This window comes from Blennius ocellaris (assembly GCF_963422515.1).
Source record: "Blennius ocellaris genome assembly, chromosome: 7".
Classification (NCBI taxonomy): Eukaryota; Metazoa; Chordata; class Actinopteri; order Blenniiformes; family Blenniidae; genus Blennius; species Blennius ocellaris.
In genome coordinates this window covers 363,182-385,035 of record NC_137656.1, presented here as the reverse complement: position 1 = coordinate 385,035, position 21,854 = coordinate 363,182, and the positions used below count along the sequence as shown (strand labels likewise).

At 45.8% G+C, this 21,854-nt stretch overlaps 1 protein-coding gene across 1 annotated transcript in view; it reads left to right on the top strand.

Moving 5' to 3' along the window:
- Positions 1 to 8,380: 8,380 nt before the first annotated feature.
- slc4a5a (solute carrier family 4 member 5a) overlaps positions 8,381 to 21,854 on the top strand; it is a gene marked incomplete at both ends in the record, with an annotated part of 36,869 nt that continues 23,395 nt past the window's right edge. Inside the window, 7 exon segments of the mRNA XM_080499896.1 lie at positions 8,381 to 8,438; positions 10,964 to 11,182; positions 13,435 to 13,564; positions 14,763 to 14,923; positions 16,547 to 16,702; positions 18,424 to 18,582; positions 20,094 to 20,149. Coding sequence (XP_080356022.1) covers positions 8,381 to 8,438; positions 10,964 to 11,182; positions 13,435 to 13,564; positions 14,763 to 14,923; positions 16,547 to 16,702; positions 18,424 to 18,582; positions 20,094 to 20,149 — 939 coding nt within the window.

The following is a 21,854-nucleotide window of genomic DNA, read 5'->3' as shown; positions in this document are numbered from 1 at the left end:
AGAGAGAGAGAGAGAGAGAGAGAGAGAGAGAGAGAGAGAGAGAGAGAGAGAGAGAGAGAGAGAGAGAGAGAGAATTCATGTGCAGCGCCGAACTGCAAGCCATGCTAACATGCTAATGGATGTAGCCTGTTTTCCCGATTTGCATTATTATTTGTAGCTGTGTGTGTGTGTGTGTGTGTTGTGACGAGCTCATTGATTGGCCGCCTGCAGCTCCATCAGTCCACTGAGTGTGAAGGACACTGATGTGACAGAGGCAGGAAGCCGGAGCGGCAAATATTCACGGAACCACTCAGGGAACCCTCTACGAGCCAAACACACCCTCTACTAGCCAAACACACCCTCTACTAGCCAAACACACCCTCTACTAGCCAAACACACCCTCCACTAGCCAAACACACCCTCTACTGGCCAAACACACCCTCCACTAGCCAAACACACCCTCTACTAGCCAAACACACCCTCTACTAGCCAAACACACCCTCTACTGGCCAAACACACCCTCCACTAGCCAAACACACCCTCTACTAGCCAAATACAGCCTCTACTAGCCAAACACACCCTCTACTAGCCAAATACAGCCTCTACTAGCCAAACACACCCTCTACTAGCCAAACACACCCTCTACTAGCCAAACACACCCTCTACCAGCCAAACACACCCTCTACTAGCCAAACACACCCTCTACCAGGATAAACACACCCTCTACTAGCCAAACACACCCTCTACTAGCCAAATACAGCCTCTACTAGCCAAACACACCCTCTACCAGGATAAACACACCCTCTACTAGCCAGATACAGCCTCTACTAGCCAAACACACCCTCTACTAGCCAAACACACCCTCTACTAGCCAAATACAGCCTCTACTAGCCAAACACACCCTCCACTAGCCAAACACACCCTCCACTAGCCAAACACACCCTCTACTAGCCAAACATACCCTCTACCAGGATAAACACACCCTCTACTAGCCAAATACAGCCTCTACTAGCCAAATACACCCTCTACTAGCCAAATACAGCCTCTACTTGCCAAACACACCCTCCACTAGCCAAACACACCCTCCACTAGCCAAACACACCCTCCACTAGCCAAACACACCCTCTACTAGCCAAACAAACCCTCCACTAGCCAAACACACCCTCCACTAGCCAAACACACCCTCTACTAGCCAAACACACCCTCCACTAGCCAAACACACCCTCTACCAGCCAAACACACCCTCTACCAGGATAAACACACCCTCTACTAGCCAAATACAGCCTCTACTAGCCAAACACACCCTCTACTAGCCAAATACAGCCTCTACTAGCCAAACACACCCTCTACCAGGATAAACACACCCTCTACTAGCCAAATACAGCCTCTACTAGCCAAACACACCCTCTACTAGCCAAATACAGCCTCTACTAGCCAAACACACCCTCTACCAGGATAAACACACCCTCTACTAGCCAAATACAGCCTCTACTAGCCAAACACACCCTCTACTAGCCAAACACACCCTCTACTAGCCAAATACAGCCTCTACTAGCCAAACACACCCTCCACTAGCCAAACACACCCTCCACTAGCCAAACACACCTTCCACTAGCCAAACACACCCTCCACTAGCCAAACACACCCTCTACTAGCCAAACACACCCTCTACTAGCCAAATACAGCCTCTACTAGCCAAACACACCCTCCACTAGCCAAACACACCCTCCACTAGCCAAACACACCTTCCACTAGCCAAACACACCTTCCACTAGCCAAACACACCCTCCACTAGCCAAACACACCCTCTACTAGCCAAACACACCCTCCACTAGCCAAACACACCCTCTACTGGCCAAACACACCCTCCACTAGCCAAACACACCCTCCACTAGCCAAACACACCCTCTACTGGCCAAACACACCCTCCACTAGCCAAACACACCCTCCACTAGCCAAACACACCCTCTACTAGCCAAACACACCCTCTACTAGCCAAACACACCCTCTACTGGCCAAACACACCCTCCACTAGCCAAACACACCCTCTACTAGCCAAATACAGCCTCTACTAGCCAAACACACCCTCTACTAGCCAAATACAGCCTCTACTAGCCAAACACACCCTCTACTAGCCAAACACACCCTCTACTAGCCAAACACACCCTCTACCAGCCAAACACACCCTCTACTAGCCAAACACACCCTCTACCAGGATAAACACACCCTCTACTAGCCAAACACACCCTCTACTAGCCAAATACAGCCTCTACTAGCCAAACACACCCTCTACCAGGATAAACACACCCTCTACTAGCCAGATACAGCCTCTACTAGCCAAACACACCCTCTACTAGCCAAACACACCCTCTACTAGCCAAATACAGCCTCTACTAGCCAAACACACCCTCCACTAGCCAAACACACCCTCCACTAGCCAAACACACCCTCTACTAGCCAAACATACCCTCTACCAGGATAAACACACCCTCTACTAGCCAAATACAGCCTCTACTAGCCAAATACACCCTCTACTAGCCAAATACAGCCTCTACTTGCCAAACACACCCTCCACTAGCCAAACACACCCTCCACTAGCCAAACACACCCTCCACTAGCCAAACACACCCTCTACTAGCCAAACAAACCCTCCACTAGCCAAACACACCCTCCACTAGCCAAACACACCCTCTACTAGCCAAACACACCCTCCACTAGCCAAACACACCCTCTACCAGCCAAACACACCCTCTACCAGGATAAACACACCCTCTACTAGCCAAATACAGCCTCTACTAGCCAAACACACCCTCTACTAGCCAAATACAGCCTCTACTAGCCAAACACACCCTCTACCAGGATAAACACACCCTCTACTAGCCAAATACAGCCTCTACTAGCCAAACACACCCTCTACTAGCCAAATACAGCCTCTACTAGCCAAACACACCCTCTACCAGGATAAACACACCCTCTACTAGCCAAATACAGCCTCTACTAGCCAAACACACCCTCTACTAGCCAAACACACCCTCTACTAGCCAAATACAGCCTCTACTAGCCAAACACACCCTCCACTAGCCAAACACACCCTCCACTAGCCAAACACACCTTCCACTAGCCAAACACACCCTCCACTAGCCAAACACACCCTCTACTAGCCAAACACACCCTCTACTAGCCAAATACAGCCTCTACTAGCCAAACACACCCTCCACTAGCCAAACACACCCTCCACTAGCCAAACACACCTTCCACTAGCCAAACACACCTTCCACTAGCCAAACACACCCTCCACTAGCCAAACACACCCTCTACTAGCCAAACACACCCTCTACTAGCCAAATACAGCCTCTACTAGCCAAACACACCCTCCACTAGCCAAACACACCCTCCACTAGCCAAACACACCCTCCACTAGCCAAACACACCCTCCACTAGCCAAACACACCCTCTACTAGCCAAACATACCCTCTACCAGGATAAACACACCCTCTACTAGCCAAATACAGCCTCTACTAGCCAAACACACCCTCTACTAGCCAAATACAGCCTCTACTTGCCAAACACACCCTCCACTAGCCAAACACACCCTCCACTAGCCAAACACACCCTCCACTAGCCAAACACACCCTCTACGAGCCAAACACACCCTCCACTAGCCAAACACACCCTCTACCAGCCAAACACACCCTCTACTAGCCAAACACACCCTCTACTAGCCAAACACACTCTCCCCTGGCCAAACACACCCTCTACTAGCCAAACACACCCTCCACTGGCCAAACACACCCTCTACTAGCCAAACACACCCTCCACTGGCCAAACACAGCCTCTACTAGCCAAACACACCCTCCACTGGCCAAACACAGCCTCTACTAGCCAAACACACCCTCTACCAGCCAAACACACCCTCTACTAGCCAAACACACCCTCCACTGGCCAAACACAGCCTCTACTGGCCAAACACACCCTCTACCAGCCAAACACACCCTCTACTAGCCAAACACACCCTCTACTAGCCAAACACACCCTCTACCAACCAAACACACCCTCTACTAGCCAAACACACCCTCTACTAGCCAAACACAGCCTCTACTAGCCAAACACACTCTCTACTAGCCAAACACACCCTCCACCGGCCAAACACACCCTCTACTAGCCAAACACACTCTCTACTAGCCAAACACACCCTCCACCGGCCAAACACACCCTCTACTAGCCAAACACACCCTCTACTAGCCAAACACATCCTCTACTAGCCAAACTCACCCTCCACTAGCCAAACACACCCTCTACGAGCCAAACACACCCTCTACGAGCCAAACACACCCTCTACGAGCCAAACACACCCTCCACTAGCCAAACACACCCTCTACTAGCCAAACACATCCTCTACTAGCCAAACACACCCTCTACAAGCCAAACACACCCTCTACGAGCCAAACACACCCTCCACTAGCCAAACACACCCTCTACGAGCCAAACACACCCTCTACTAGCCAAACATACCCTCTACTAGCCAAACACACCCTCTACCAGCCAAACACACCCTCTACTAGCCAAACACACCCTCCACTAGCCAAACACACCCTCTACCAGGATAAACACACCCTCCACTAGCCAAACACACCCTCCACTAGCCAAACACACCCTCCACTAGCCAAACACACCCTTCACTAGCCAAACACACCCTCCACTAGCCAAACACACCCTCTACGAGCCAAACACACCCTCTACGAGCCAAACACACCCTCCACTAGCCAAACACACCCTCTACTAGCCAAACACACCCTCTACTAGCCAAACACACCCTCTACGAGCCAAACACACCCTCTACGAGCCAAACACACCCTCCACTAGCCAAACACACCCTCTACGAGCCAAACACACCCTCTACTAGCCAAACATACCCTCTACTAGCCAAACACACCCTCTACCAGCCAAACACACCCTCTACTAGCCAAACACACCCTCTACCAGCCAAACACACCCTCTACTAGCCAAACACACCCTCTACTAGCCAAACACAACCTCTACTAGGATAAACACACCCTCTACTAGGATAAACACACCCTCTACGAGCCAAACACACCCTCCCCTGGCCAAACACACCCTCTACTAGCCAAACACACCCTCTACTAGCCAAACACACCCTCTACGAGCCAAACACACCCTCTGCTAGCCAAACACACCCTCTACGAGCCAAACACACCCTCCGCTAGCCAAACACACCCTCTACTAGCCAAACACACCCTCCACTAGCCAAACACACCCTCCACTAGCCAAACACACCCTCCACTGGCCAAACACACCCTCTACTAGCCAAACACACCCTCTACCAGCCAAACACACCCTCCACTGGCCAAACACACCCTCTACTAGCCAAACACACCCTCTACTAGCCAAACACACCCTCTACCAACCAAACACACCCTCTACTAGCCAAACACACCCTCTACTAGCCAAACACACCCTCTACCAGGATAAACACACCCTCTACTAGCCAAATACAGCCTCTACTAGCCAAACACACCCTCTACTAGCCAAACACACCCTCTACCAGGATAAACACACCCTCTACTAGCCAAACACACCCTCTACTAGCCAAACACACCCTCTACTAGCCAAACACACCCTCTACCAGGATAAACACACCCTCTACTAGCCAAACACACCCTCTACTAGCCAAACACACCCTCTACTAGCCAAACACACCCTCTACCAGGATAAACACACCCTCTACTAGCCAAACACACCCTCTACTAGCCAAATACACCCTCTACTAGCCAAATACAGCCTCTACCAGGATAAACACACCCTCTACTAGCCAAATACAGCCTCTACTAGCCAAACACACCCTCTACTAGCCAAATACACCCTCTACTAGCCAAACACACCCTCTACTAGCCAAACACACCCTCTACTAGCCAAACACACCCTCTACTAGCCAAATACACCCTCTACTAGCCAAACACACCCTCTACTAGCCAAACACACCCTCTACTAGCCAAATACAGCCTCTACCAGGATAAACACACCCTCTACTAGCCAAATACAGCCTCTACTAGCCAAACACACCCTCTACTAGCCAAATACAGCCTCTACCAGGATAAACACACCCTCCACTAGCCAAATACAGCCTCTACTAGCCAAACACACCCTCTACTAGCCAAATACAGCCTCTACCAGGATAAACACACCCTCTACTAGCCAAATACAGCCTCTACTAGCCAAACACACCCTCTACTAGCCAAATACAGCCTCTACCAGGATAAACACACCCTCCACTAGCCAAATACAGCCTCTACTAGCCAAACACACCCTCTACTAGCCAAATACAGCCTCTACCAGGATAAACACACCCTCTACTAGCCAAATACAGCCTCTACCAGGATAAACACACCCTCTACTAGCCAAATACAGCCTCTACTAGCCAAACACACCCTCCACTGGACAAACACACCCTCCACTGGACAAACACAAGCAAAATGCAACATCTACAACATTAATTAATGATAAATAATGTTTTGTGAAGCCGGTGATTTGAGGTCATGTGACCTGATGTTCTGCTTTCATCTCTATTGAGAAATAAACAGTTGAAGCGTCGCCGCAGGACGATCGCATTTTCTTAACATCGAGTCTCCGACGTCTTTAAATCTGAGTTTCATCAACATTTGACGACGTCGCTGGAAACATAAAACTGAGTTAAACACAAAGTGTGTCAATATTGTGGATTAATCTTCTTTAAAACCTCGAATCCAGCTGCACTTTAAGACTGTTAACAAAAACAACCATGTTTTATTGTGAAATTTAAAGGATATTTAGTTTATGATATCTAAAACTGTGGGTTAGGGTGTATTTATATTTATATGGTGTCATTTCTCGAAACTACTTTTTGCAATTAGCACAATTTATGGCCCATATATTTAAACAATAATGTCCAAATGTTTGCACGAGGAGAAAAAGAAGAGCTTTTTAATCAGTCGATAATAAAGTTGAGACCAAATGTTCTGAACTCAAACGAGTCGTGACGGTTAGAAGTTGTCACTCTTTTTAAAAGTCATAAGAAACAAGGTGAGAATACAGAACTGCGCCGTTATTATCAATAGTGGTTTTGTGGATTTTTTCACACAGGAAACATTTCAAGTGGAAACGCAAAACTACCGTTTCCATGACGACGCTGCTCAGGAACTGTTTCCTGAAACGAAAACATGAAAAAAAACGACACATTTTGTAAACAAGGAGTGCTTCGGATAATTTTATTGGATTAAAATGTTTTAAATCAGAAGATGAGAAGAGTTTAACATTTATCTAAAATCTTGTTTGTTTGTATTTAAGGGGATGAAATGTGCTTGTATTTAAAATATAGCACATTTTTCTTTCATAAAATTAGTAAAAAATATTTCATTTATGTATGAAAATAGTATAATATAAAAGTATTTCGGTTGAGAAATTGTTAAGTTAAAATTATACAATATATAATTGATACAAACATAATACATTTGGTTTCGGGTTACAAAAGTAGACCTAGTTTTCTAGTTTGGTTACTTACCCGTGTTGATTTAGTCCAAATGATAGTTTAAAATATACTTCAAGCTAATTAAATGAGCTTGCCTGAAATTCTATTTATCTATTTACCTCGTCTGATGGAAAATCTTGAATTTATTTGTTTTATGTTCAAAGGTTTTTTTTGCTGTTGTCATTTTCCTTTGATGTTTGTGAAATGTTCCAATGACGCTGCATTTGTGTTATTTCATTCTAAAACCACAAAGGAATTTGACTTAATTTCTCAAAGATCTAAAATAAAGTTGAACTCTAGGTTAGTAAATAATACTATTTTTAATTTGTTTTTGCTGTTGTCATTTTCCTTTGATGTTTGTGAAACATTCCAATGACGTTGCATTTGTGTTCTTATTTTATTCTAAAACGACAAAGGAATTTGACTTAATTTCTCAAAGATATAAAATAAAGTTGAACTCTAGGTTAGTAAATAATACTGTGGATGTATATATAACCCCCCCCCCCCCCCCTCCCCCTTCCGGTGACTTTGGCAGTGTGAACTGGTGCCACGTGTGAGGCGTTTGGTTCTAATTACGCTCATTGCTATCGACTGGGCCGCCCGTTTTTTAATTATCTTTCCCATTGATCTGCGCGGCGACGCCACATGCAGGTCAGTGAGCAGCGGCTGGTGGAGGCCGATGTCAGAGGCGGAGCAACAAGATACACAAAGTCACGTTTATGTCACCGGAGTCGCCATTTTGAATTCTTATATAGTTGAAATGGAGAGAAAAAAAAAAATGAACACGCATGGATTTCGGTTCAAACACAACGTCAGATGCGTTTTACTGTTCACCGTGAATTCCTGAAGGAAATAAAATGCCTCTTGTCCTCTCCCAGGATGGACCATGGAGATCGAGGGATGGGCGTCTCTCACCTTCGCTATGAGGAAGAGGAGGGTGAGTCTCTTCATCACATACTTGATGCAAAGGATGAACGATTTGCCTTTTAATTAGGCTTCTGGCAGTTTTCACCCTGAAACGTCCCGCTTCCTCTGGTGCACCTGGAGAGATTGGACGGTCATGTGGGGGGGGGGGCGTCATGTGGAGGGTGGAGGTGGCATGGGGGGGGCGGAGGGAAGCGTCATGGGGGGAGGCATGTGGGGGGGTGGAGGGAAGCGTCGTCGGGGGGATTCATGTGGGGGGTGGGGGCGTTATGTGGGGGGGTGGAGGGCGTCATATGGGGGGTGGAGGAAAACGTCATGTGGGGGGGTGGGGGGCGTCATGTGGGGGGGTGGAGGAAAACGTTATGTGGGGGGGTGGAGGGCGTCATATGGGGGGGTGGAGGAAAACGTCATGTGGGGGGGCGTCATGTTTGGGGGTGGAGGAAAACGTCATGTGGGGGGCGTCATGTTTGGGGGTGGAGGAAAACGTCATGTGGGGGGGTGGTGGGCGTCATGTGGGGGGGTGGAGGGAAACGTCATGTGGGGGGGTGGGGGGCGTTATATGGGGGGGTGGAGGGAAACGTCATGTGGGGGGGTGGGGGGCGTTATATGGGGGGGTGGAGGGAAACGTCATGTGGGGGGGTGGGGGCGTCATGTGGGGGGGTGGAGGGAAACGTCTCTGCCTTTTGCAGATGTTGTTTCCTTCTGGCGTCGTCATGACGACGACCTCCATCTCTCGGTTCGGATGTGAATCATCAGAGCGGAGTTTTAATTTGTAGTCGTTTTCTTCAGGTTATTGTTCTGCCGATGAGGAAGACGGGGGTTGTTTGTGTTGTTTGTGTTGTTTGTGTTGTTTGCGTAGCGCGGCGCTGCAGGGAGTTTCTGGCGCTTTGTAGTAAACAGCAGGTCACAAGGTGGCGTTCGATATTGTTTTGCGTCTCCCAACAGTTCAGTTCGTCCCTCTGGAGGCCAGTCTGCAGTCGCTGCTACTGCAGCGGCTTAATTAGCAGCAGACGATCAATTTCACATCCTTTTTGTTTATTGAGACGCCACATGGTGCAAAACTGAGAGACTCTGAAAAGACGTGATTGGGTTTTATTTGTAAAATGAACGGCGCCGTTGTTAATAAGCAGACAGAAGCTATGAAATGTAATTTATTCAGTTTGTTAACGAGGATTTATTGTTTCTGAAAAGAGCAAAGAATGAATGAAAGTTGTCTGGATAATCTGCCGAGTCTCAACTGTTAAATCTGTCACTTGTCAAATATTCACTCGTTCATCACAACAGAACCTCTGGTCGTATCGACGACTGCTGCTCCCTGCAGGCGTTCGTATCGGCCAGAACATTAAGACCACTGACAGTGTAGTGATTCTTACCTTTAGAACTTAGTCGCTGGTCTGTGTCAGCGAGCCCAGATTAAAAAAAGTGTCAGGATTTGAAGCATTATTATTGTAGCGTTACTATTGTAGCGTTACTACTGTAGTGTTACTATTGTAGCGTTATTATTGTAGTGTTACTACTGTAGTGTTACTACTGTAGTGTTACCATTGTAGCGTTACCATTGTAGCGTTACTACTGTAGTGTTACTATTGTAGCGTTACTATTGTAGCGTTACTATTGTAGCATTATTATGGTAGTGTTACTACTGTAGTGTTACTACTGTAGCGTTACTATTGTAGCGTTACTATTGTAGCATTATTATTGCAAAGTTATTATTGTAGCGTTACTATTGTAGCGTTACTATTGTAGCATTACTACTGTAGTGTTACTATTGTAGCGTTACTATTGTAGCGTTACTATTGTAGCATTGCTATTGTAGCGTTACTATGTAGCGTTACTATTGTAGCATTATTATTGTAGTGTTACTACTGTAGTGTTACTACTGTAGCGTTACTATTGTAGCGTTACTATTGTAGCATTATTATTGTAAAGTTATTATTGCAGCGTTACTATTGTAGCGTTACTAATGTAGCGTTACTACTGTAGCATTATTATTGTAAAGTTATTATTGCAGCGTTACTATTGTAGCGTTACTAATGTAGCGTTACTACTGTAGCATTATTATTGTAAAGTTATTATTGCAGCGTTACTATTGTAGCGTTACTAATGTAGCGTTACTACTGTAGTGTTGTTATTGTAATGTTACTTTTGTAGCGTTACTATTATAGTGTTACTATTGTAGCGTTACCAATGTAGCACTACCCAATGGTACAATTAGTGTTATTATTGTAACATGACTATTGTAGCGTTACTATTGTAGCGTTACTATTGTAGCGTTACTATTGTAGCGTTACCAATGTAGCATTACTACTGTAGCGTTACCATTGTAGCGTTACCATTGTAGCGTTACCATTGTAGCGCTACCATTGTAGCGTTACTATTGTGACTGTCTTGTATTTGGTGCTTTATAAATAAAGTTGAATTGAACATCTAAAGGAGAAGGCAACATCCTGACCCAGCACCAGCAACTTGCACTTGCTCCCTGCACCAGGTAGCGCCGCGCACCTGACGCGGTCACGCTGCATCCGTTTCTGTCCACAGACCATCAGTCCATCTACATCGGCGTCCCCGTACCGCGGGGCTACCGCCGCAAGCGCCGGAGACGGCGCTCCAGCCGCGAGGCCTCCGACGGCGACGGCGACAGGGACCGACGCTACAACCACCACAGACGCCACGAGCCCGAGCGCTACAGAGACATCGACCTGGAGGAGGGACTGATGGACTCGGCGGACCAGAGTCTCCAGGACATCAGCCGCACCAGTGAGTCTCGAGGTGATTGTTTTAAATTCTACTTTCGAAAAGTTCTCCAGCAGTAAGAATCGTCTCCACACCTGGACCGACGCCCCAGAAGTGAAGAAAGTCTGTCCTGTTTTTTGAAAAAGTGTGTTGCTCCAAGCAGCCAATCAGAAATCAAACCCTATATGATGTCATCGGGGGGTTCAGCCAATCACAGTCAAGGTAGGCTCCTCCCCCCCCTTTCACTCCTCCCACAGAGTTTCCGGTCCAACTGCTACTGGTTGATTCTACCGACATACATCCTGAGAAGCGCTCATTTGGTCACAGGAGCTGCATTCAGAATCTGCTGTGTCTGTGTGAGCTGGACTGGCTCCGCCCACACACACGCCCAACTATGGGAAGAGGAGGAAGTGAAGAAAGTGTGTCCTCTCTCTCTCTCTCTCTCTCTCCCCGGCTTGTTCCAGGTTTTAAAAAGTGTGTTGCTCCAAGCAGCCAATCAGAAATCAAACCCTATATAGTGTCATCGGGGGTTCAAGGGAGGCTCCTCCCCCTTTTGACTCCTCCCACAATTTAGCCAGCTCCGCTCTGGCACATGGCGCCACGAGAAGAAGTACTTCCTCCATCTTCCCATAGATGTGTGTGGGCGGAGCCAGTCCAGCTCACACAGACACAGCAGATTCTGAATGTAGCTCCTAGGATCTGATGTTCTAATGGAGGGAAAATCAAGGAGGAGAAATAAAACTTTGAATACGAGTTAAAAGGCTGAAAATCTCGATGACATGACGCCTTTAAAACCGCAAAAAAGAGACGCCGGAGCTGGTTTGACTCATATTTCAGGATCCGTCACGTCCCACCGATAAATCCTCATCGTGACGGAATTCCCCGCGGGCGTTCACGATATATACGCCCGTACGAACATAAAGCAGCGAGAGGATATCCGTCAACTTCGCCGTTAGCAGCCGTCGATAAAGCGCTTCCATGTCATCGAGCGGCCGGCGGAGGATTAAGGGACTCGCCCAGCGGACGGTAATTACCGGGCCCAGAGGGCGACGCCGCGGTCAGCTGACTCCTCGCCGGCCGGGTTTAACCCACATAACACTTCACAGTGTGACCCGGCGGTTATTCAATCGTCACCGCCTGGAAAAAACACACAAAAAAAAACAACACACGAAGCAAATACAGCAGGGTGATGCTGATGTGACGAGAGGATGACTTTTAGATTTAAACTTTAAAGTTCTAGTGAAATGAAGGTTCCACCTCCAGAACTCTCTGGTGTCTCTTCTAGAACATTTTCCTGCTAACTGGATGAAGGTCAAATGTTAAAACACGACAATCTACGAGAAAATAGCCGATAAACGTTGGTATTTCCTCTGCTGGGCGGAGCTTCTGACAATAACAGAGTGACATCACGAGTTGTGCACACGCCCAAGTTGTGTTTACATTATGGAGGATCAGAGTTTTGACCACCAAGAGGCTGAATTGAACCAGATTTCATCATCATCGTCATTTCAAACCCAGTGATTGATGAAGAAGACAGCTCCCACTAGCCGCCCGAGCTAGCGGCTCCCACTAGCCGCTAGCCGCTAGCCGTGATCCTTTTCTCCTCTCTGGTCTCTTCCAGGCTCAATCTTTCATCAAGGCTCATAAAACGCCGACTAGAACTTCAAAACACTGTAAAAACTTGGATATTTAAGAGGAAACAAGCCGATATAAACACAACAGATCGAGATCTGCACAACTCGTGATGTCACACATAGGCTCCGCCCACAATGGCCCACGAAGAAGAAGGATTCCCCCGACTTCCTCGGCTGGAGATTCAAAATTCAAATAACTTTGTTATACGACAACAGTGGAGGGGCAGAGTCGGAGGAACCTTACAAGTAGAACCACAACTATCGTTTTTTACAAAGTAGCGTGTTACATTTCACTGGGACTTTAAAGTTCATATTATAAAATAGTACAAGAACGCTTGTGAAAGAAAGTTGGGGGAAATTATTTCTCACTTGTTGGAACTTCGATTTTTTTTTAAAAAAGAGAAAAATTTTAGTCCTTTTCCATGAAATCTGAGCGTTATTTTTAACCTTGAGATCAAAAAGTCACATTTTCTCCACTGTTGTGTAAACAAACGTCGTTTTCACTTTAAAACGTCTCGTAAACGCGGATCGACGTTGTTTTGTGGACAAACGACTCCATCAGCTGATGTAGTTTGTGTAGTTTTGAGAACAACGATCCCGTGGAAGTGGAACATCAGACGTTGTGTCCTCTGGTGTCCTCAGTGTCTCCGGCGGCGGAGCGTCTCCGCTACATCCTGAGTGAAGACGACGACCTGAACACCCCGACGCTCTTCACCGAGATGGACACTCTGCAGAGGGAGGGGGACGAGCTGGAGTGGAAGGAGTCCGCCAGGTGCTGCTGCACTCACACATGTTCACACTCACACATGTTCACACTCACACATGTTCACACTCGCACACGTTCACACTCACTCACACACGTTCACACTCACTCACACATGTTCACACTCACACACGTTCACACTCACTCACACATGTTCACACTCACTCACTCACACATGTTCACACTCACACACGTTCACACTCACTCACACATGTTCACACTCACACACGTTCACACTCACTCACACATGTTCACACTCACTCACACATGTTCACACTCACACATGTTCACACTCACTCACGCATGTTCACACTCACTCACACATGTTCACACTCACACATGTTCACACTCACTCACACATGTTCACACTCACTCACGCATGTTCACACTCACTCACACATGTTCACACTCACTCACGCATGTTCACACTCACTCACACATGTTCACACTCACACATGTTCACACTCACACATATTTACATTCACACACACACACACTTACACTCACACACACACACACACACTTACACTCACACACACACTTACACTCACACATTCACACTCCCACATGTTCACACTCACACACACACACACACACACATGTTCACATACACTTACACACACACTCTCACATGTTCACACACATTCACACGTGTTCACACTCACACATGTTCACACACACTCACACACACAGACACACTCACATTCACACTCACTCACGTTCACACTCACATTCACACACACTCACACACACACTCACACACACACACACTCACACTCACACACATTCACACTCACACACACACTCACACACATTCACACTCACACACACTCACACTCACACACACACACACTCACACTCACACTCACACACATTCACACTCACACACACTCACACACACACTCACACACACACACACTCACACTCACACTCACACACATTCACACTCACACACACTCACACACATTCACACTCACTACGACGTTCCTCGGCTTCTTCTCCAACGATTCCTCCTCCAACTCCGTGGAAAAGCGTTTTATATTTCTCCACCTATATGACTCTCGGCACCCGTCAGGTTTTCGACACAGGAATTCCACTGAGATCAGTTGTGGACTGGAGACCAGAGGACACGTCAGCGGGCGGTTGTTGTCACTCTGTCAGTGGACAGGAAGTGGACGGTGACTCTCTCCTGTCCTGTGGCCTTCAGGTGGGTGAAGTTCGAGGAGAAGGTGGAGGAGGGGGGCGAGAGGTGGAGCAAACCCCACGTGTCCACGCTGTCGCTGCACAGCCTGTTTGAGCTGCGGACGTGTCTCCAGACGGGGACGGTCCTCCTGGACCTGGACGGATACTCGCTGCCGCAGATAGTCGGTGAGAAGATCCACACATTTCCTGTCGTTCTTTTTAAAAGGTGCAGCAAAAAAAAACAACCAGGCCTCGTTTACACGACGAGGTTCCAAGTGAAAACACTTTTTTTTTTTGTGTTCTTGTTTCGGAAAAGTTTGAGAAAGTTCTGAAAACATCATTATTGTTGATTTGATATGAGGCAGTAATAAACTCCTCTCTACAGTAAAGTAATAAATGTAGGAATGTTTACATGTTTTCTCTCAAAAGACAACTTGAGGTTAGTAGAAGGTGAGAAAAGAAGCAGGACAAAGTATTTTAGTTCCATGTGGACAATGTGACGTTATCGTCTCTAATAAACTAGTTCTATGTTTAAACCATGTGGGCAATGTGGGTCATCGTCTCTAATAAACTAGCTCTATGTTTAAACCACGAGGATAATGTGGGGGACTGCATGACGTTATCGTCTCTAATAAACTAGTTCTATCTTTAAACCATGTGATGTCATCATCTCTAATAAACTAGCTCTATATTTAAACCATGTGACGTCATCGTCACTAATAAACTAGCTCTATGTTTAGACCATGTGACGTCATCGTCTCTAATAAACTAGCTCTGTGTTTAAGCCATGAGGACAATGTGACGTTATCATCTCTAATAAACTAGTTCTATGTTTAAACCATGAGGACAATGTGGGGGTCTGAGTGACGTCATCGTCTCTAAGAAACTAGTTCTACAATCAAACCATGAGGACAATGTGACGTTATCGTCTCTAATAAACTAGCTCTATTTTTAAACCACGAAGACAATGTGGGGGTCTGAGTGACGTCATCATCTCTAATAAACTAGTTCTACGTTTAAACCATGAGGACAATGTGACGTTATCGTCTCTAATAAACTAGCTCTATGTTTATACCATGAGGACAATGTGACGTTATCGTCTCTAATAAACTAGCTCTATGTTTAAAACCTCACAATCTCTTTATTAATCCCTGGAGAAATTCTTCATCAACGCAGCAGCAACAGAACGTTTCCAGGTCAAACGCAACACAAACGATTGTGACTATTTTCAGTGAGTTTATCGCGGAGGAGGACGCAGCGTCACGGGGGCGTAAATCGCCCGCTACCGCGGAGGAACGAGTCGTTCTCCTCGGCGGGATGGAGTTTTAAAACGGTGACGTGTGGCTGCAGAGCGCCGCGTCGCTGGGCGGCGGCTTTACCAACATTCACGTCGATAACTTTGCGGCGTTTTGAGCGTAAAATCCGCCCAAACAGCGACGTGTCGTCACGAACAGTCGGTTAGCACAACGGCGCTAGTTCCGTTAGCATGCTAGAGCTGACCGCAAACTGTGGAACGGATTCCCTGACTCGCTACTCCGCGTCTCATTGAGACTCGCCTCCGTTCCGGGAATCCAGTCCACATTTTCCAGGCGCAAAGCTCAGGAGGCTCCCATTAAAAAAATAAATAAATAGCGGTAAATTTGAGAAAAGTGAAAATAGAACATACTTTTATTGACAACTCAGCAAACCGCTTCCAACAAAAATCAGATTAAAAAACAGAAAATGCCAGGGGACTACTTGCTGAAACGACCTGTGTTTTTTTTTTTTTTTTTTTATGTCTGACGTCACGACCTCTCTTTTTCCCCCCAGATGACATCATCGAGCGTCAGATCGAGGAGGGCGCTCTTCCGCCGGAGCTCCGGGAGAAGATCAGCTTCGTGCTGCTCAGGAAACACCGACACCAGACCAAGAAGCCCATCCACCGCTCGCTGGCCGACATGGGGAAGTCCAGCTCAGGCAGTGAGTGTGTGTGTGTGTGTGTGTGTGTGTGTGTGTGTGTGTGTGTGTGTGTGTGTGTGTGTGTGTGTGTGTGTGTGTGTGTGTGTGTGTGTGTGTGTGTGTGTGTGTGTGTGTGTGTGTGTGTGTGTGTGTGTGTGTGTGAGAGACAGTGTTTTTCAACCTTTTTGAGCCAAGGAACACTTTTTTCTTTGTAAAACTCTGGAGGCACACCACCACCCGATTTTGTTTTGTTTTGTTTTATTTTGTTTTATTTTATTTTATTTTATTTTATTTTATTTTATTTTATTTTATTTTATTTTATTTTATTTTATTTTATTTTATTTTATTTTATTTTATTTTATTTTATTTTATTTTATTTTATTTTATTTTATTTTATTTTGTTTTGTTTTGTTTTGTTTTGTTTTGTTTTGTTTTGTTTTGTTTTTCATTTCCCCCATTTTTTAAATTTATTTATTTATTTTATTTTATTAGAATTTTTAAAAAATATATTTATATATTTTCATATTATATTTTTATATTTTATTATATTAATTAATTTATTTTATTTTATTTTGAGTCACTGAACAAGTACAAAACTTTCCTCTTAAAATCGACATTAGAAATGATCCTTTTCTCATTATTTAAAGACAAAAAGATTAAATCAAAATCTTTCAGAAGGAAATCTTTTCATTGCACTCAGACAAACTCATATTTCCAGCATTTTAATGTAAAAGTTACCGGGTTTGTCAACAACCAGTAGAATGCGGATAGACAGGCTGACCGGCGTTGCCAGATAAATGGGTATCCCCCAATCGGGGAACCAAACTTCATGCATTTCTGTGTTTATGGTTTTTTAATCACTTTTTATTTGACCTTTTTCAAAATTTTTGTTTCAAACAATATTAACAATGACACCAACTTACAGCAGAATTTTTTTTCCAAATCCAACTTTGACTCTAAACGTCCTCTAAAACTGTGTTTTTCAACCTTTTTGAGCCGAGGAACACTTTTTTCTTAGGAAACATCTGGAGTCACACCTCCACCACCTGAAAATGTTAAAATGTTAAACTCTGTAGCCTCTATTAACAATATAAAGTCTTTCTCGTCAAAGTTTTATCAACACGGAGATTAACCAGACTGACGTCTGTCACTTTACATTTCACCGGCAAAGTTCTGTGCTGCCCTCTAGTGGTGAAGAGTATTTATACAGGATTACTCTGCAACACACTGTCGCTGTGAGAGCAAATGATTTTTTTAGGAAAAAATGTGAAATGTGATGATTTCCCACGACTCACCTGACGAGATTTGGAGGAAACACCAGTGTGCCGCGGCACAGTGGTTGAAAAACACTGGTGTACCCCCCCCCCCCTCCCCCCTCCCCTCCCCCACCCCATCCAGGATGATCAATAACTGACCTCCAGCTTTGACAAAATGGTGATCATGGCACCATTTGTGCTCCAGCGCTGGAATACCATGATGAACTGTGTGTGTTACGACATGCCATCACGGTGTGTGTGTGTGTGTGTGTGTGTGTGTGACTGGTTGTGTTTGTGTTCCCGGGGTAATATTAACTGGATGGTGTCGAGGACGAGGTTCACTTCCTCCTCCGGGGAGACGCATTAATGTTTGATGAGTTAATTACCGCCCTGGTGTTTCCACATCTCATCAGCTCAAGCCATCATAAAGCATCGCCGACTAAAAACGCTCCTGTTTGTTTCCTTCCTGCCTCCCTGTTTCGGCCCCGGCAGCTCGGAACGCCGGTTCCCGAGGCGGTCCCGGACCGGGTCCCGGTCCCGGTCCCGGTCCGGGTCCGGGTCCGGGACCGGGCGTGGGACAGATGTCCAACTATAACCGATCCACAGAGGACCTGCGAATGAAGCAGCAGCCCTCGAACTACGGTCACCTGCGTGAGTTTCCACTGCAACTGGTTGATTCTGGAGAAAGAAAAAAAAAAAAAATAATAATAACTAGAAAATTCCCGCGGAAATTTTATTGTCTGCCACCTGCCGCCCCCTGCTGCCGAGCGAGGCCGCGGCGGGGTCAAAAGTACGTGGAAACCATGTCATTATCTAGTGATTCTCCATCGCAGCGCCACCACGAGGCCACCCTCCAAATTTCAGCTCATTTGAACAAAGTTGTTAGCATGCGCTGCTAACACGTGCGATTTAAGTACGTGGAAACCATGTCATTATCTAGTGATTCTCCATCGCAGCGCCACCACGAGGCCACCCTCTAAATTTCAGCTCATTTGAACAAATTTGTTAGCATGCGATGCTAACAGCGATTTAAGTAATTTTCACCGTTTTTTACGTTTTGTTCGGAAACCGTTTGCGATATCCAAAATCTGAATAGATCCGCACCTTACAGAGGCAGGCACAATTAATAACAATAAACATAGCAGTCGTAATACGGGAGAAAAAAAAATATGGAACATAACAGAAGTAATACATGGTTGAGGTTTTTCTCACGTATTACTTCTGTTATGTTCCATATTAACTTTTTTCTCCCGTATTACGACTGCTATGTTTATTATTATTATTATTTTATTTACTTTTTCTTTCTCCAGTTGCTTTTTTAAAATTTGATTATATTTTTGGCATCACTGCTGTCTGGGGTAACCGCACGGGTTTTTAAGGGATAGGCTAATAGCTAGTAGCCTAATGCCCATTTCGGTTACAAGTATATTGTGGAAACGGTGAAAAATCACAGGTGTGTGAACTTACGTACCAGGAACTGCACAAAAATTCATCAACTGCACTTCTACTGAAACTGTAACCGAAATAAACCATTCATTCATTCATTCTACCGACGTACATCCTGAGATGTGCTCATTTGATCCCAGGAGCTGCATTCAGAATCTGCTGTGTCTGTGTGAGCTGGACTGGCTCCGCCCACACACACGCCCATCTATGGGAAGAGGAGGAAGTGTGTCCTCTGTTTTTTAAAAAGTGTGTCGCTCCAAGCAGCCAATCAGAAATCAAACCCTATATCGTGTCATCGGGGGGGAGGTTCAAGGTAGGCTCCTCCCCCTTTTGACTCCTCCCCAGAAGTGAAGAAAGTCTGTCCTCTGTTTTTTTTAAAAAGTGTGTTGCTCCAAGCAGCCAATCAGAAATCAAACCCTATATGATGTCATCCGGGGGGTTCAGCCAATCACAATCAAGGTAGGCTCCTCCTCCCCCCCTTTTGACTCCTCCCACAATTTAGCCAGCTCTGCTCTGGCACATGGCGCCACGAGAGGAAGTTCTTCCTCCCTCTACCCCAAAGATGGGCGTGTGTGTGGGCGGAGCCAGTCCAGCTCACACAGACACAGCAGATTGTGAATGCAGCTTCTGGGCCATGTGAAAGTATGAAGCTGATATATTTAAATTAGTTAATTAATTAATTGGTTTGTCCCCCCCCCCCCCCCCCCCCCCCCCAGGCCACGCCCAGAGCCGGAGCATGAACGACATCGCAGACACTCCGAGCACCGACCAGGTGAGATAATCCCACGTTGTAATCACATTACAATCCTCCGCCCGGCTCACACTCGCCCGTCCGACGCTGTAACGTCGGTATTCATGTTCCGGGGCGGCGGGAAGCGTCTCTTTCTCTGCTGCCGCCTGCCGTCTCTCAAGGCGACGCTCATTTTCCACCTGGTCGCTTTCCATTACGGGACGGATCACGTCGTCAGTCTCTCGCCGTTTGGCGAGTGAGGAGGCTGACGGCGGGTGACGGTGGGTGACGGCGAGCGACGGCGAGTGCCGGAGGAAGTGTGCCGCCGCATATCTGACTCATTAGAGGCGCCGGGAAGCAGGATTCTTCATAAGGAGATGAAAGCTTTATGCTCAAAGGAGCCAATTTCACCGTTTGCCTCCAAAAAACATGGAGAAAAAAAGGCTTTATTTTAGAAAACAAAACGGTTGTATTACTAAAGTGTCACAGGGAGGATTTCTATATATTTCATTATATTTTTAGTTGTTGCTGCCATTTTTAGTAAATGTTTATTTTCCATTTAGCTTCTTTATATAGTTTGTTTTTTAGACGCAGGACGTTTCCCACTTTTAGCGACACCAACACATTTTTAAAAATGTTTTCCCTTTGATTTTTTTTCCCATTTTTATTTTTTCTATATTTTCCCCATTTTTTCTTATATTACTCTTCTTTCTTTTCCTTCTATCTTTATCTTTCCCTCATTACTATATTCTTTTTTCCTCTAAATCAATTTGTGCTTGTTTCCTTTTTATTTTCTTATTTTATCTTTTTTTAAACCTTTTTTCTTTCTTTTCATTTTTCTTCCCATTTTCATTTTTCCATTTTCTTTTTCTCTTTCCTGTTTTTCTTTCTTCTTTGTTCCTATTTTTTTTACTTTTTCTTTTCAATTTTTCCAATATTTCTTTTCTTTATTTTTCCCATTTTGGTCTTATATTACTCTTCTTTTTTTCTTATCTTTCTATTTTCTCTTTTTCTTCCTTTTTCCATTTTCTTTTTTTCTTTCCTGCTTTTTCAATTTTTTCTTTGTTGCAATTTTTTTCTCTTTTCTTTTTCTTTTCCTTTTTTATCAATTTCCCCCTGTAAGTTATGATTCGCTCGTTGTTTTACCGTCTTTTTTTCTCTTTTCATCTTTTCATCCCGGAGATTAGACCTTTTTAAGAACCAGTGTTAAATGCAAATTAGCTCAAAATGAAAACAAAGGATTATTAACGATGGAGAGGAGCTGAGGAGCCGCATGCAGTCGCAGGTTGCAGGATGCCGATTACAGGTTGCCGGTTGTAGGTTGCAGGATGTCGGTTGCAGGTCGCAGGTTGTAGGTTGCAGGATGCAGGTTTCAGGATGCAGGTTGTAGGTTGCCGGTTGCAGGATGCAGGTTGCAGGTTGTAGGTTGCCGGTTGCATGTTGTAGGTTGCAGGTTGCTGGTTGTAGGTTGCAGGATGCCGGTTGCAGGTTGCAGGATGTCGGTTGCAGGTCGCAGGTTGCTGGTTGTAGGTTGCAGGATGCAGGTTGCAGGTTTCAGGATGCAGGTTGTAGGTTGCAGGATGCAGGTTGCCGGTTGCATGTTGTAGGTTGCTGGTTGTAGGTTGTAGGTTGCAGGATGCCGGTTGCAGGATGCCAGTTGCAAGATGCCGGTTGTAGGTTGCAGGATGCCGGTTGCAGGTTGCTGGTTGCAGGTTGCTGGTTGTAGGTTGCAGGTTGTTGGTTGTAG